General features: G+C 42.4%; 1 protein-coding gene across 1 annotated transcript in view; it reads left to right on the top strand.

Moving 5' to 3' along the window:
• The window catches only part of IL1RL2 (interleukin 1 receptor like 2), a 46,372-nt gene extending 28,500 nt beyond the window's left edge, over nucleotides 1-17,872 (top strand). The window contains exons 6-10 of the mRNA XM_007456834.1: nucleotides 4,216-4,345; nucleotides 5,119-5,255; nucleotides 8,768-8,911; nucleotides 15,678-15,839; nucleotides 17,454-17,872. Coding sequence (XP_007456896.1) covers nucleotides 4,216-4,345; nucleotides 5,119-5,255; nucleotides 8,768-8,911; nucleotides 15,678-15,839; nucleotides 17,454-17,872 — 992 coding nt within the window. The remainder of the gene's footprint in view (nucleotides 1-4,215; nucleotides 4,346-5,118; nucleotides 5,256-8,767; nucleotides 8,912-15,677; nucleotides 15,840-17,453) is intronic.
• The last annotated feature ends 157 nt before the right edge of the window (nucleotides 17,873-18,029 follow it).

Below are 18,029 nucleotides of genomic sequence, written 5' to 3'. Positions count from 1 at the left end.
AGAGAAAGAAGAACAAAACAACCCCAAAGTTAGCAGAGTGAAAGAAATCATAAAGATCAGATCAGAAATAAATGAAAATGAAATGAAGAAAACAATAACAAACATCAATAAAACTAAAAGCTGGTTCTTTGAGAAGATAAACAAACTTGATAAACCATTACCCAGACTCATCAAGAAAAAAGGGAGAAGATTGAAATCAATAGCATTAGAAATGAAAAAGAAGTAACATCTGACACTGAAGAAATACAAAGGATCATGAGAGACTACTACAAGTAACTATATGCTAATAAAAGGGACAACCTGGAAGAAATGGACAAATTTTTAGAAAAGTACAACCTTCCAAGACTGAACCAGGAAGAAATAGAAAAAATGAACAGACCAATCACAAACACTGAAATTGAAACTGTGATTAAAAATCTTCCAACAAACAAAACCCAGGACCAGATGGCTTCACAGGTGAATTCTATCAAACATTTAGAGAAGAGCTAACACCCATTCTTCTCAAACTCTTCCAAAAAATTACAGAGGAAGGAACACTCCCAAACTCATTCTATGAGGCCACCATCACACTGATAACAAAACAAGACAAAGGTGTCACAAAAAAGAAAACTACAGGCCAACATCACTGATGAACATAGATGCAAAAATCCTCAATAAAATATAAGCAAACAGACTCCAACAGCACATTAAAAGTATCATACACCATGACCAAGTGTGGTTTATCCCAGGAATGCAAGGATTTGCAATAAATGCAAATCAATCAATTTGATACGCCATATTAACAAATTGAAAGATAAAAACCGTATGATAATCTCAATAGTTGCAGAAAAAGCTTTTGACAAAATTCAACACCCATTTACGATTAAAACTCTCCAGAAAGTGGACATAAAGGGAACTTACCTCAACATAATAAAGGCCAGATATGACAAACCCACAGCCAACATTGTTCTCAATGGTGAAAAACTGAAACCATTTCCTCTAAGATCAGGAACGAGACAAGGATGTCCACTCTCACCTCTCTTATTCAACATAGTTTTGGAAGTTTTATCCATGGCAATCAGAGAAGAAAAAGAAATAAAAGGAATACAGATTGGAAAAGAAGAAGTAAAACTGTCACTGTTTGCAGATGACATGATACTATACATAGAGAATCCTAAAGATGCTACCAGAAAACTACTAGAGCTAATCAGTGAATTTGGTAAAGTTGCAGGATAAAAAATTAATGCACAGAAATCTCTTGCATTCCTATACACTAAAAATGAAAAATCTTAAAGAGAAATTAAAGAAACACTCCTATTCACCACTGCAACAAAAAGAATAAAATACCCAGGAATAAACCTACCTAAGGAGACAAAAGATCTGTATGCAGAAAACTACAACACTGATGAAAAAAATTAAACACAATACAAACATGGATAAATATACCGTGTTCTTGGATTGGAAGAATTAATATTGTGAAAATGACTGTATTACCCTAATCAATCTACAGATTTAGTGTAATCCCTATCAAAATACCAATGGCATTTTTCACAGAACTAGAAAAAAAAAATTTCACAGTTTTTATGGAAACAAAAAGACCCCGAATAGCCAAAGCAATCTTGAGAAAGACAAATGGAGTGGGAGGAATCAGGCTCCCTGACTTCAGACTATACTGCAAAGCTACAGTAATCAAGACAGTATGGTACTGACACAAAAATGGAAATATAGATCAATGGTACAAGATAGAATGCCTAGAGATAAACCCACACACATATGGTTACCTTATCTTTGTTAAAGGAGGGAAGAATACACAATGGAGAAAAGACAGCCTCTTCAGTAAGTGGTGCTGGGAAAACTGGATGGCTACATGTAAAAGAATGAAATTAGAATACTTCCTAACCCCGTACACAAAAATAAACTCAAAATGGATTAAAGACCTAAATGTAAGGCCAGACACTATCAAACTCTTAGAGGAAAACATAGGCAGAACATTCTATGATGTAAATCACAGCAAGATCCTTTTTGACCTTTCTCCTAGAGTAATGGAAATAAATAAATAAATAAATGGGACCTAATGAAACTTAAAATGTTTGCACAGCAAAGGGAACCATAAACAAGATGAAATGACAACCCTCAAAATGGGAGAAAATATTTGCAAGCAAAGCAATTGACAAAGGATTAATCTCCAAAATATGCAAGGAGCTCATTCAGCTCAATATCAAAAAATGAAACAACCCAATACAAAAATGGACAGAAAACCTAAACAGACATTTCTCCAAAGAAGATATGCAGATTGTCAACAATCACATGAAAGGGTGCTCAATGTCACTAATCATTAGAGAAATGCAAATCAAAACCACAATGAGGTATCACCTCACAGCGGTCAGAATGGCCATCAACAAAAATTCTACAAACAATAAATCCTGGAGAGGGTGTGGAGAAAAGGGAACCCCCTTGCACTATTGGTGGGAATGTAAATTGATACAGCCACTATGGAGAACAGTATGGAGGTTCCTTAAAAAACTAAAAATAGAACTACCATATGACCCAGCAATCCCACTACTGGGCATATACCCTGAGAAAACCATAATTCAAAAAGATACATGCACCAAATGTTCACTGAATTTACAATAGCCAGGACATGGAAGCCACCTAAGTGTCCATCGACAGATGAATGGATAAAGATGTGGCACATATATTCAATGGAATATTACTCAGGCGTAAAAAGAAATGAAATTGAGTTATTTGTAGTGAGGTAGATGGACCTAGAGTCTGTCATACAGAGTGAAGTAAGTCAGATAAAGAAAAACAAATACAGTGTGCTAACACATATATGGAATCTAAAACAAAAATGGTTCTGATGAACCTAGGGGCAGGACAGGAATAAAGATGCCAACGTAGAGAATGAACTTGAGGACATGGGGAGGGGAAAGGGTAAGCTGAGACAAACTGAGAGTGGCATGGACATATATACACTACAAAATGTAAACTAGATAGCTAGTGGGAAGTAGCCGCATAGCACAGGGAGATCAGCTCAGTGCTTTGTGACCACCTAGAGGGGTGGGATAGGGAGAGTGGGAGGGAGACGCAAGAGGGAGGGGATATGGGGTAATATGTATACATATAGCTGATTCACTTTGTTATACAGCAGAAACTAACAGAACAGTGTAAAGCAATTATACTCCAACGAAGATGTAAAAAAAAAAACAAAAACCTAGTATGGTCCATTGTCTGTATGGACTATGGTGACAGCATGGGTGTCATGCAACAGCATGGGTGAGCGTCACCAACTAAACATAGTTCATTGGAAGCCAGGGTTCAGGGATGAGTAAGAAGTGATAAAATATAAAATAAGGAAAGCAAGTGGGGGGCTTCTGGGGTTTTGGCAATATACTATTTTCTTGGTGAGGTGAAGGTGATATGGATCTTTTATTTTTAATAATTCAGTAACTTTACACTTATACTCTATACTTTTTACCATAACTGTGTTATATTTTACAAATTAAAAAAAAAAAAACAATACCACCTAGAGTAAAGAAACTTAAAGTAGACTGTTAGAAGTACAGTAATTTTTTACGTGTAGTAAATAGATTGAATTTATTAGTCTTTGGGGGCAAAATAAGATGAAATTTAAATTTATTTAATATGATTTTTGAATGCGTGTGGTGGCAGGATAAAGAGAAGAGGGAAAGGGTAGGGGTCATAAATGCTGAAGTAGAAATATATCACTGGATTCGGAATTAGGAATCCAGTCACATCTCGTTCCTTCCTCTAATGTGTGACCTTGGGCAAAGCACTTGATCTGTCTGAACCTCAGTGTTCTCATCTATAAGATGGGGATAATAGCTCTGCCCTTTTTCTGCCCTGTAGGAGTGTCTGAAAGATAAGAAGACTGAATGAGAATACATGTGCGAAATACTTTGTAAACTTTGTAAACTTTGCTAAGTTTACTGAGAGTAGAAACAGTATGTGTGCCCCTGATATTGTGGGAAAATTGGTCTGAAGCTGGTGACGTTTGACAGCTTATTCCTGTCTCTGTACAATAAGCATCCTGGAAGATCATGTGTCCTTGTCATCTCCATCCAGAGAGAGAATAATGTACAGTAGATGAACATTGACCTCAGGGGGACATTTTTGGTAATTGAAATATATTCAAGGCTCAGAAGCAAGGTGCCTTTGTTAAGCAGGTCACTTTGGTAGTGTTTTCATTGTGTGTTTATGAATTTGGTTGTACAGGCTCCACCCTCATCGTGGACTGCAATATAACAGACACATGGGATAACACAAACCCGCGCTGCTGGAGGGTCAATAACACATTGGTCAATGTTTACTACAAGGAATCCAAACGAATTCAAGAAGGAATCGAGTAGGTGTTTTGCTTTTCTGGCTTCCCTAAAACCTAGCAAGAATTTCTCCATCTAAATGATTTTGGTGCTCGTACTGCTTTATTTTAGGTGGCTCTCACTGTCTCTCCCCTCACTCCTTTTGGCTGTAGCTTTCAAAGCCCTTTTCAGCACTGTGGGGTCAAGCATCTGGTTCAGAGAAGATGCTCATGTTATTAATCCTGCTTGGATCATAGAGAGAGGAGGCAAAACAACAAAGTATGGCTTCAAGCAGGAAGATCAGTTTCTCTCCGCTACTCCTTTCAATGAGTCTCATTCCTATTTAGGAAGGCCATGGGCCTTCAAGGCTTAAATAGCAAAATGGCCACAACACAGGGATTCTTGGGAGAGACGATGCATGACCATTAGCTAATGGAGTGGCGTAAACCCAATTTATGGTGGTTTAAGTTGAGTGGTATGGAACGAGACTAATGAAGCCAAAAGGCAGAAGAACTTGTGTTGGGCTTTGCAGTGGAGGTAGGTTAGGATGAGTGGAGAGAGATAGGGGAAGCCCCTGTGGGCTGAGGATGGTGTCTCTAATTAAAAGGACTACACTTCTGCATCACTGTCCAGAAGAAAATGCAAATTTGGTGCTACACAATCCATCACCTCATTGAGCCAGCAGGGTATTCTTAGGGTGAAATGATGGTCCCAAGTGTTCTCCAGGAAAGAACTTTATTCTCCAGACAAAAGGTTATAAAATATGTTGGTTAAATACAACTCCTGTACATATTAATGACTGGCTCTTCTTTCATAGAAACTACACTGTTTTTCAAGGACATATTTTTTACACAGTGAACATAACCTTCTTAGAAGTGAAAATGGAAGATTATGGCCACCCTTTCACATGCCATGCTGGAGTGTCTGCAGCTTACGTTATACTAAAACTCCCAGGTAATACTCTAGTGGGATGCATTCTGCTCAGAGTGTTACAGGGGATGGCAAGGAAACACAAATGAAAGAGGAGTGACTTTAAATGTTTGGTGTGAGGCAGCAGAGTGGTATTAAATAGGGAAACTCAATATGAAATCTAGATAAAAGCTGATACCCTGTCTGATCATGTTCTTGGGGGTCAGGCTGTGGCTTCACTACAGTGTCATTAGAAAGCTCCCTATTAATATGCATTGAGATTTTATGCATCAGACCTCTAGAAAACAGAAGTATTCCTTTATTAAACCTGCTTGCTCAACTTTTATAATCATGTACTTGTGCTTTTCAGCTTTTAGGTTGTTTATTATCAACCATGTGATGTAAAAATAAAGTGCTAATGTATATTTTTATCATGTAACTTTGTAAAATTATCTGTAGAGGCTGAATTCCGATATTTGAGCAGGAAGTCTTCAAATTCCATGTGTGTACACAGATTGTGCACTTAACACTGTACAGAGTGTGTTGATTATCCATTGGAGGTGATGGAACCAGAGAGTAAATAGTGAAGGATGAAATCATAATCTCGAGAAAAACTTTCAATTCTTAAATGTATCGGGAAAGGTCATAGAAAGTCATTTGGGATCACTTTCCCCCAATCAGTCATGTGCATCCCATCTCCCTCTATGGCACATCTGGGTGATTCTTGAGATTCTATCCTCAGAGCCACTCTTTCTATACCCTCCTCTCTGATACTATCCCTTTTCCTCATGGTTTCAACTGTCATCCCTGTGTGCGTGAAAACAAATTCCACATCTCCAATGACATTCTCCCTTCCCACGTGGCAACTCTGCATTTCCAACTGCTTACTGTACAGATTTTGAACTTTCTATAAAGAGAGTTACATAGTAGGTTTTCTTTGATGCGTTGCTTCTCTTCTTAGGTTTATGGGGTTCACTGAGGCAACAGTGATGTAGCGTGTAGCAGACATTCATTCATTTTCAGTGCTGAATCCTGTTCCATTGAATAACTAGGTTACAGTGCATCCATTCTACTGTAACTATGTGGTCATTTGAGTTGTTTCCAGTTTGGGACTGTTAACAAATCATGATGCTATGGAAATTCTTGTGTATCGGTCCTGGTGCTTATGTAGAAGCATTCCTTTGTGATACATCATTAGGAGTAAAATTGCTGGAGAGAGTGCCTCAGGGTCCACACCAGAGAAAAGAGGGGAACCTGATTGTGGGAAGTCTTGAAAATTGCACAAGACCTGAAGTGGTTATAACTGAAATCTGCCCCAACCTAGACTGAGGAAGACCAGTGTCAATTTCTATGTCAATACTGGCTTATAGGTAATAACCACGTGGAAGCACTGTGTTCAGTAGGATTCTGAGGCAAAGTCCAGGCTCAGAGCAACTAATGATGTTATCAGTTAACACCTGCTGATCATACAGGAGAGGGGACATGTCCTTAATCTCCTTTGTTTTAGGTTAGTTAGGAAACCTACGCTTACTAAATTCATCTTTGTTCCTATCAACACTTATTACATATCTCACATGCAATGTATATTTGGACATGTGCACTCTGTTTTGTTTTCCCTAAATTCTTAGGAACAAACCCTCTTAAATCCAAGCCTCTTGTTGGTTTCCTTGGGACCTGAAGTAAGGTTACAACTTCTCCGTTGGACTTCCTGAGTTTTGTTGAAGACACCTTCAGATGTGAATCATATTTGGATTATCAGAAGCAGGCTGTCTAGAGAGTTGTTTGGGTTGGGTGTGCTCTTCTATGAATTTCCTTTAATCACTTGTTCACAGCTACCATCTCAGTTTAAGGCTGGTGGTAGCCATGTGGACCCAAAAGGTAAATACCCCCTTAAATAGGGCCTTCAATAGGGCACCTGACGTCTCAACAGAGAGTTTTCCACTTATTTCAGTTTCAAAGCCAACACTTCCTTTGAACTTATTCATTAACTTCCTGTTTGGAATTTCATTGTCTTCTAGCTCAATTATAGAGCAGGGGGTATCGACACTCCTGAATGCAGTGAATAATCAACCCAAGAATTTCAGGCCAACACTCCTGTTTACTTACCAGAGGCTTTTTGAATCTCAAATATTGTGGCCATGGTCTTTTTATCATGACCATTTGTAATGCCAAGATCCCTGATGTGTACAGTAAAGGTCCCCAGACACAGGTCTTCCCAAGGGGAGAGGTGGCACTGTTGCTCCAAGAGCTGGTAAAAAGCATAGAAGTGGGAGGTGGCAGTGGGGAGGAGGTGACTCCATCCAACAGATAGAAGCTAGAGGTTCAAACACACGGTCAGGACCAACTGAGCACCAGCGTGCAGAGCAGATCCACTTGGCTATGCTGGGACTTAATCAGTGGATTAATTTTGGGGACACAGAATGTGTTTTTAGTTATTGTGCTTTATTATGCCATGTATTTGAAGACATACAAGCACGCACAGAGATTTCTTTGCAAAATGTTTGCAACATGGTGTGGCCTAGGGCAGGTTGTGATCAGCTCTTTAGTAAGCTCCCCTCCCCCCTCCCGCCCACCCTCCCACACACACACACTTTCCAGTGGGGACCGGAGGACCAGGGAGGGGGCCAATGAAGGAAGTGGTGGATGTGCGGTGGATTCTAAGAATGGGGAGGATTTCTCTTCCGCTCTCCCACTTCCTCTTTTCTAGTTCTCTCCTTCCTGGAGCCGCCTTCTTTGACAGCACGGCTTTGGGCTGTGGTGAGGCAGAAAGCTGTGCTGTTCCTCTTTTCAGATATGTAGGAGCATGTTTTGAGGGGACTTGGAGTCCCAGAGAAACTGGTTCTTCTACTTGGTCATCTCTCGCCCACTGCTTTTGCTTTAATTGCTTGGCAATGTGCTCACAAAACAGAGCAGGGTGTAAACGCCCTTCCTGAGACCATGTCTTGCAGACAGGCGCCCAGCCTGGCCTCTGCTGGCCCAGAGGGGATGAGGTGGGAGTTTGGCTCTCGGCCAGTCTTATGAAGCCACGGAGATGGCTTCCAGGGGAGGCAACTGAAGTTTCTTTATTTATGACAGGGGTCCTGCTGCTCAAGTTTGAGTAACTGGGAAGGCGGTTATAACAGTAATATAATCAAGAACATGCAACAGAACCACCTGGGGAACTTTCCCAGTAAAGGTTCTCAGGCTCCACCTATGGAGAGTCTAGTGTTGAGTAAGGAGGACCTGGCCATGTGTGCTTTGATAGGTGAGCAGTCTTCCTGCGGTCAGAGCCATGCCACATCCACCGTCTGGAGCTAGGGGTCTGCAGCATTTCCCTCTCCAGATTCCCAAGAGCACATTTTCTTCCCCAAAGTCATGGTCAAGACCAAATTATTCTACTCCCCATACCTATTACTTAACTGTAAAGGAATAATTAAGTGTTCCCCTCTCTGCCATCTAATACCCATTTAACGTATGTAATGGGACTTGTGTAAGTTAAGTGTATAATTGACTCTTTGTAGTATTATTATTTTATTATTTATTTATTTATTTATTTATTTTTTTGCTGTCATTCGTAGTTCCAGATTTTCGAGCTTACTTGATAGGAGGGCTTCTTGTCTTGACCAGCGCGGCGGTGTCTGCTGTGTGTATCTACAACGTTTTTAAGATCGACATTGTACTTTGGTATCGAAGTGCCTTCCATTCTGCAGGGCCCATAGAAGGTGAGTAACCATCGAAAAATGCATTGTCCTGGAATCTGCTCATCCGTATAACCAATGTGAATGTACTTGATCATCTTTACTAGCTTGCCTTTCATGTTGTTGGCAACGTGAGAGGAGAGCATCTCCCTGGGGCTTCTCGTACTTTAGAGAAAGGATTTGCCCATAGCCACCAGCACTGTACAATCGCATAAGGCTTGCAAGCTAGGAGTGACCTGGCAGATCATCTTCTGGCTTCCAGTGCAACTGTTGTAGGAAGATTCTCACGTCCACTGGTGTTGGCAAAAGACAAAAATTTCTCTTGGAGCAGCGTGAGCTCTGTCCACGGTACATCTTCAACACAGCACACGTGCATGCAGAATTTATGTCACAGAGAGCAAGGAGTTGCCTGTGTTTGCAGCTCCTTCTGGGCCTGGGCTTGGTGCCCAAAAAGATTTGTCTCCAACTCTCAAGTTTGGAGAGAGACAGACCTGGATTTGAACTTGAGTTCTCCATTTACTCCCTGTGTGATTTAGGTATTTAATTGTCTTCTCTTTCTCAGGTATAGGTGGAAAGAAGGGAGGGAGGGAGGAAGGGGAGGGGAGGGGAGGGGACAATGATCAGAGCCTGCCTCACAGAGTCCTGTAGGAATAGCGGAGTTGAAGCTCAGGAAAGCACTGAGGGTCCTGGGGTGCAGGGGGCTCCCATGTCTGAAGGTCCAAGCAAGCTGCCCCTGCTGCTCTGCCTGGGGGTTCATTTTGGCGTGGGGAGCCGTGTCCTGCCAGCGCTAGTCACCAGAGAAGTGCCCGTGTGATCCCAAATCTGAGAATCTGGCATTTCCCATCACTGTGCTATTTGTTGTTGTTGTTGTTGTTGTTGTTGTTTTGCGGTACGCGGGCCTCTCACTGCTGTGGCCTCTCCCGTTGCGGAGCACAGGCTCCAGACGCGCAGGCCCGGGATCCATGGCTTACGGGCGCAGCCGCTCCGCGGCATGTGGGATCTTCCCGGACCGGGGCACGAACCCGTCTCCCCTGCATCGGCAGGTGGACTCTCAACCACTGCGCCACCAGGGAAGCCCCCATCACTGTGCTTTTGACTCTGTGCTATTTTCTTTGTACCTCAGAATAGATGTGGTCAATCAAGGCCTTGCAAAAAAGTAATACATCTGCTTTAACGTGTCCTAACTGGATAAAAAAGTCACACGTGGCTGAGAGAGTTCTGTGTAGCTTTCCTGCACGGAGATACACAAACGTATCCCTTTCAAGTCCATAGACTTACAGTGTTGATGGGAACTCAAGGAGGTGGGGTGAGTCCCAGCACGTTTTAGGAATCCCTATTACACAGAAGGGTGGTAGTCACACTAAGTGCCTGCCTAGCATATAAAACCACGTGTTTGTCCACATGTTTGATAAACCGTAAGTATCCTAACTTGGAGTTTAAGTTAAATTTCAGAATTCAAAATTGGCGGCCCTTGAGCAACCTGGGAAAAACAGATTCTGTTTTTTTTTTCTTTGATGGCACAATTCACTTGTGGAAATCGGCGTTGCATGTCCAATGCAGCCTGAAGCTCTTTTAGTGTTGCAGGCGCTGAGCTGGGCCGTGGCCCCTGTAGAGCCTACTCTGCATAAGCCCACCTCTGCCTGTGGTCCTCCTGCATCTGTTTGAGAAGAGACCTCAGGGCAGCACTGCTGCTTGTCTTTTCTGACACAGAGATGCTTTGTTTGTTGACTGACAGGGGACTGCGTGGGTTCAGTGCTGTCCCCGGAACTCCCTCCCTGACCAACCGGGATCCCCGGAGCGTGAATGCTGAGTGTGTGGTGAAACCGCCACGAGTGAGGTCAAGTGTAGCAGGAAGAGAAAAAAGGAATTGTGCCTCACCCTGAGCAGGGGAAGCTGGACGGTTGATTGACTCAGGGAGCCCCACCCTCTGCTCAGACCGGGCTGCTGCCCAGATTTGGTACCGGCAGGCTGAGCATTTGGAGATGGGAACCTACAGTCAGCCGGCAGTCTTCTTCCTTTTAAGTCAGAAAAGTACACGCACCCTTTGTGATTAAATTTCCTCCAGCTCAGGCTCTGAGAACTGCCCTGTGAGTCCTCTTTGAGTGTGACTCCAACAGTGAGTTAGTGATGAGACCTCGAGATGAGTCCCAGAGGCTGTTTCCAGCTTTGTGTTCCTTGAGGATATTTTCTGGTTAGTTGAGAACATATGGAGTAATGGACAACAAATACAAGTGAGGGAGAGAGAGAACATGTGTCCTTCTCGTGATAAGTTGTTTATTCCAACCAGATTAGTCAAGCTGCAGCTGTGATTAATAGTGAGGTATGTATAACTCACAGTTTTATTGAGTCATGGACAGGCCTGGCTAAGTCCACGAGCTCTGTGTATTGTCTGTTAAATCACAGGAGGGAGTTTAAAAATTCTTATCCCACATGTGCATATGTGTGTACACAAATATAAGGATTCGTTTACAAATCTACATGAGAGATGTGTCTATGCCTCACCTTATTCCAAATAGGTTTGTGGGGAATGCACCTGTAGAACAGACGATTAAAAACAAAAACAAGTGTTTCCCTGGTGGCGCAGTGGTTGGGAATCCTCCTGCCAATGCAGGGGACATGGGTTCGAGCCCTGGTCCAGGAAGATCCCACATGCCGTGGAGCAACTGAGCCCGCGAGCCACAACTGCTGAGCCCGCGTGCCACAACTACTGAAGCCCATGCGCCTAGAGCCAATGCTCGGCAACAAGAGAAGCCACTGCAATGAGAAGCCCGCGCACCGCCGCGAAGAGTAGCCCCCGCTCACCGCAACTAGAGAAGGCCTGCACGCAGCAACGAAGACCCAACTCAGCCAAAAATAAATTAAAAACAAAAACAAAACAGGTGCAGTGAACAAAGGGTAGAATGATAACATAAGCAGGGCAGGGGACAGTTAATGACCCACCTTGGATGGTTTTTAAAGATGCTCTTGCTTTAAAAGTGAAGGCAAAGCCATGACAAGGTTCATGGCACTGTTTACACAAACTTTTCATTCGCTCATGAGAGCACATGGCTTTTTCTGGGCCAATCCCTCAGGAAAATTGTTTTGTAGTGAGATTTTGTTTTTAAAGCATGTGATGTAATGAACCTTGCTTGCAACAAAATTCCCATGGTAAATGTAAAAGCATGTTTAATGTGCCTTTTCTCCCAGTGTCTTCATGCTAGGGCAAAAATGCCAAAAACTCATGCAATTCAGTTAGCGCACTTACCTGAAGGTCAAATTGATTCCATTTGATTTTTCCACGGGACCAGTTTGATCAGGTTTAAAATTTAGCAACGTCGTATTGAGAGAAGTAGGGAATCAAATAATCTTTAGGCAGCTTTCATAAACATTAAAGTTGGGCAAATAAATGACTGTTTTTTTGCCAACAGCCAATGAAGGTGTACGCAGATGCTTTAACATCAAAAGTAGGGATGAATCTCCTTAGAAAATGAAAGGAACTTCACCAGAACCTGGATGCCCTGTTTCCCCACCATTACACAGAGAGAGCAGGGCCCACTTTCCTTAGGAAACTCACTAGTAGGTCTGTGTCTCTGTAATTTTCTTGATGATGTAGACAGTTGCGGGGAGTAGTCCACCTCATTGTTATTTGTTGCTATTCATTGTTATTTCCCCAATTCTGGCCCAGTTACTGTGGCTGGGAATCAAATTACCTCAAAACTTTACGGCATAAAACCACCACTTATTTTGCTTATGGATTCTGTGGGTCAGGAGTGTGGACGGGCAAAGCGGAGGTGGCCTGTCTCAGCCCCATGATGCCTGGGGCTTCAGCTGGAAGACAAGCAGCTGATTTGGGCTGTTGACTGGTGGCCTGGGCTCCTCTCCAAATAATCTCTCAATGGGGGCTACTACACTGGGCTTCCTCACAGCATGCGATGGCTTCCAAGGGCTAGTGTTTCAAGAATAGCAGAGCTAGGTAGAAGCCATTATTTTTTTAATGACTCAGACCCTGAATTCTACCTTGTTCATCTGTCAAGGCAGCTGCAGAGTCTTATCCAATTCTAAGGAAGGCGAAATAGATTCTGCCTCTTTGTGGGGTGTGGCAAAGTGCAGAGAGAACATATGGGACTGGAAATACTGCTGGGGCTATTTTTGGAAAATACCATCTGACACAGTTGCACAGGATGAATCAGGGATGAGCTTTGTGAAACTTCCTTCTCCTAATTTAATCAGTTAAGCCTATGTAATGAAGCCTCCATAAAACCTGGAAGGACAGGCTTTGGAGAACTTCTGGGCTGGTGAGCAGGTAGAGTTTGGGGAGAGTGGTGCCCCCCAGAGAGGGCATGGATGCTCTGCACCCCTTCTCCATCCGTTGCCCTGTACATCTCCTCATCTGGCTGTTGATTTCATATCCTTTAAAATCTTTATATAGTAAGTCAGTGGTCTAGTAAGTAACATGTGTCTCTGAGTCTGTTCTAGCAAATTAATCGAACCCAAGGAGGGGGTCGTGGGAATCTGGTTTATAGCCAATTGGTCCGGAGTACAGGTAACACCCTGGACTTGCTACTGGTATCCTGAATTCGTGTTACCAAACTCAGGTTTGGCTGTTCATCGCTCGAAAGCCAATACTCGAGAGACAAGGGTTGGTTGGAAAATGAAATGTTGCTTTATTCAGGAGGCCAGCAACCAGGGGAGAATGTGGACTGGTGTCCCAGAACCAACTCCAAAGATTCTGCGTGGCCATGAAAGTGTTGAGGGAAAAGGGGAAATAATCTCAGTTAATCACTGAGAAAGGGGGTCATATTCTTCACCATCTCCCACTGCTTGCAGGCTTGTTGACTCTGCATGATCTTTCTTTAGTGCTATCTTGTTCACACAGTCTGCTTGTGAGATTACTGAAGGGGAAGCTGGGGAAGAGATGTAGTCATCTGTTAATTATTCTTCATTTCTACTTCTAAGAATAGAATCAACAGGTTAGGTGAGGCCTTGTGTGATCAAAAGATTTGAAAGGTGTGCTTTGGCCAGAGGTTAGTTAAGCATGGAGGCACCTGGTATAAAGGTTAAGTTAAAATATAGCTTTGCTACAGTGACAGGACAAAAGGGCCTCCTGCAAAGAGCTGCTTCCTGCAAGGAGCTGCTTACATTGAGGTGGTGGCGGGGAGTCGTTGGAACCTCCAGTTTGGAGCGCCTTGGTCAAAAGCACAGGTAACAACTGGGCGTCTGAAGTGGAATGTGATCTTGTGGGACTGAGCCCTTTCCCTGTGCAATCTGATTCTATCTCTGGGTAGAAAGTGTCAGAATGGAGTTGAATTCTTAGGCACCCTGCTGGCATCCAAGAATTGCTTGTTGGTGTGGGGAAACCTCCACACACACATATTGCAATTGGGTCTGGGAACCCTCTTCAGGGACCCAATCATAAAGGGGCCCTCACACTTTCCTGAGTTTTACTTCCAGGAGCCTGACCAAGATCTGATGGTAAATATCAGAGAAAAATTCCTTTATGTGCTTCCAGCAGGGAGAGGGGAAAGGGGAGAGGGAGAGGGGAAAAAGACACCAGAGCATTCCGTTCTTAACAAGGACTTCCCTCAGGATACACTAGTTAATGAGAGCCTAACGTGCTGGGGTTTTATCAGGGGCCTGACTGGCCTGAGCAAAGGGAAATAACAAACTCCAGCCCTCTCTAGCCATCCTGCCCAACCTAAGGGTGGAGAAAACACTGAGAAACGTTTGTGAATTTCATAGTCCAGAGGCATAGGCTCACTAAAAGACTGAGATCTAATCATAGGACTAGAGAATACTTCCCCTCTTTCCATTCCTCACCACATGTTGCTAAAGACCTATTTAGAACAATTCCTTTTACCTGGTAGATCACATCCAGCTATCAAGAAAAACTGTAAGGCCTATTAGAGGACAAAAAACCCCCCTCAATTTGAAGAGACAGAGCAAGCATTAGAACTAGATATGGTGGGGATGTTGGAATTATCAGACTGTGAATTTAAAACAACGATGATTACTATGCTTAGGACTCTAAAGGATAAAGTAGACAGCATGCAAGAACAGATGGGCAATGTAAACAGATGGGAATAGTAAAAAATAACCAAAAAGAAATGCTAGCAGAAAACAAACAAAAATGAAGAATGCTTCTGATGGGCTTTTTACTATACCAGACACTGCTAAGAAAAGAATCTCTGGGCTTGAGGATACCTCAGTAGAAACCTCCAAAACTGAAAAGCAAAGAGAACAAAGACCGGAAAAAAAAAAACAAAAAAACAGAACAAAATATCCAATGACTGTGAGACAACTACAAAGAGTGTAACATACATGTAATGGGAATACCAGTAGGAGAAGAAAGAGAGGAACAGAAATATTTCAAACACTAATTACTGAGAATTTCTCCAAATTAATGTCAGATACCAAACCACAGATCCAGGAAGCTCAGAGCACTCCAATTAGGATAAATACCAAAGACAAACAAACAAAACTATACCTAGGCATATCATTTTCAAACTACAGAATAAAAGATAGGGAAAAAATTCTGAATGAAGCCAGGGAAAAAGACACCTTACCTCTAGAGAAACAAAGATGAATTACATTCAACTTATCCTCAAACAACTATGCATGAAAGAAGAGATTGGAGTGAAAATTTAAAGTATTGAAAGAATGAGATGCAGTGCTTGGCAATGAGTCAGCCAACTGGGCACCCAGAAGTCATTGAACCCAAGGAAAAAGACATCATGATAGCAACTCAGATTTTCACTTTGTTCACATAATTTGGTAGGAATAATTTCATGAGCTTGTCCCATTTCCTTTTCAGATGGGAAGCTGTATGATGCATACATCTTGTACCCCAAGCCTCAAAGAGAAAGCCAGAGCCATGATGTGGACACTCTGGTGTTGAAGATTCTCCCCGAGGTGCTGGAGAGGCAGTGTGGATACAAGTTATTTATAGTTGGCAGGGATGACTTTCCTGGACAAGGTATGTTTTAAATGAGGTATAAAAATAAGAAATGAATAAAACAGAAAGGAACTGAAATTCCCTGATGGTCCACTGGTTAGGACTATGTGCTTCCACTGCAGAGGGCACAGTTTCGATCCCTGGTCGGGGAACTAATATCCCACATGCTGCAATGCAGCCAAAAAAAAAAAAAAAAATGGAAAGGAACCTCTCTCTTCTTTGACTTTACAAACAGAAGGAGCTATGCTTGCCTTTCCCACAGAACCACAGGGAGCCTTTCACTCCCCTGCCCACAGCCCCAGAGGTGAGGAGGTAGGACCAGGCTTTCTTCTCTCATTAGGCTCATCCCTACAACAGGATAACTGGGATTCCTGGTTGAAATCATGTGACTTTCACTTTGGGTAAGGATATGGTTGACCCATTTGTATGAACCGCTGGATGATGACATACACAGCCTTGGCCAAGAGACTAAAAAGGGACAACTGGTCATTTGCTGTCACATCCTTGAGACTAACCGCTGAGTATTTTCTGTCAATTTGAATTTGTAAAAGAGCTCATGTTTAAGGCTGGTTTTTTAAACTTCAACTCTCTCCAGCCCTGCCCTACCTAAATAAAATAGAAGTTATTTATTTCCCCCTTTTAATAGGAGAGTAGCTTTGGGAAATGCAGTTAACATCACTGAACCTCAGTTGTCTCGTCTGTCAAATGGGGTTGAGAATGCTTCCCTGACTCAGTTGAGAGAATTAAATGAGGTGAAACCTGAGTAGGGACCAGTATGGAGCTTAGCACATATTATATACTCAATAGATGAAAACATCTGTCTTATCCTATACCTTCTCTTTCTTAGAAGGCGATACAGTAAACAGCTGATATTTGAAATATCACCAGGAAATCAAGATTACTACCTAGTGGCCTGCTCTGGGTCATTTTAAAAGGTTTCTAAGAACTTTGGATTTGTAGGCTGCTCCTATCCATAGCTTATCACATCTTTTCAAGTTATGAAATCATCCTCCATGAGGAAATGAAAATGTGATCCAGTGCTTGTTATAAACCTACAGAAGAGCTCTCATTTCATAAGCATATCAATATTTATTCATTCATTCACTTCCTCAGCAAATATTTATTGAGCACCTGCTATGTGCCAGGTAATGTTGTAGGCACTAGAAATATTAAAATAAACCAAAGAGAAGAAGGAAGTGCTCCTGGGGAGGTTACAGTCTATTCTTATATCCTAAGAGTAAGGAGGATATAAAACTTGGCCTTTGTTTTGAAACAAGACCAAGTTTTATCCCTAGTTGGATATTTCAAGAACTTTCCCCTCCCCTTCCCAAGAAATCATTAGGATATGTTATTTGGTTTCAAGTTAGTCTTTTAAGTCCTGGTCATTTAAATAGCTATGAAGCACAAGAGAAAAACACAAATAAAGATTAGTACAACAGTTGAGCTAACTACATGTGTCCTATCCTTTAAAAGTCTGTTGCTTTTTAAAAAGTATTTATCCTCTAATATATACCAGACCTTTAGCTGAGTTTGGAGACCCAAAGTTAGACATGATAAGATCCTTGTTCTGAGTAGTGCATGGTCTGTGGCTCTTTTAATCATGAGATGTTCTGCATCCTCTTTCTTTATTTCCAGCTGTGGTCAATGTCACTGATGAAAATATTAAGCTATGCAGAAGACTGGTCATCATCATAGTTCCCAAAGTGCTGAGCCTTGACCTATTAAGGAACATGTCAGAAGAACAAATCGCAGTCTACAATGTTCTCATCCAGGATGGGATAAAGGTCATCCTGATTGAACTGGAGAAAGTCAAGGACTATACAACCTTGCCAGAGTCCATTCAGTACATCAAACAGAAGCATGGGGCCGTCCAGTGGAGTGGGGACTTCACAGAGCAGTCACAGTGTGCAAAGACCAAGTTCTGGAAAAAAGTGAGGTATCACATGCCACCCAAAAGGTGGCCACCTTCTCCTCCTGTCCAGCTGCTAAAGCACACGCCCTACGACCTCATGGACAGCACGTGGGAGGCCAACGTGGGGTTCATCACCCCGTGATGGAGAGTTGGTTTTCATGTGGTGGCTCACATTTAAATTAGGATGCCTTGCATTTGGGCCATTCGCTTGAAGCTTACGGTTGTGTACTTGTGGAAAGGACTGTGTTTATTGGCTCATTTTGCTCAGATCTACTTCTTTAGGGAAAGCCATTAACTCT

Source organism: Lipotes vexillifer, unplaced genomic scaffold, assembly GCF_000442215.2.
Source record: "Lipotes vexillifer unplaced genomic scaffold, Lipotes_vexillifer_v1.1 scaffold777, whole genome shotgun sequence".
In the NCBI taxonomy this organism is placed as follows: domain Eukaryota; kingdom Metazoa; phylum Chordata; class Mammalia; order Artiodactyla; family Lipotidae; genus Lipotes; species Lipotes vexillifer.
Note: the sequence above shows the minus strand (reverse complement) of the source record. Positions and strands in the feature narration are given on the sequence as shown.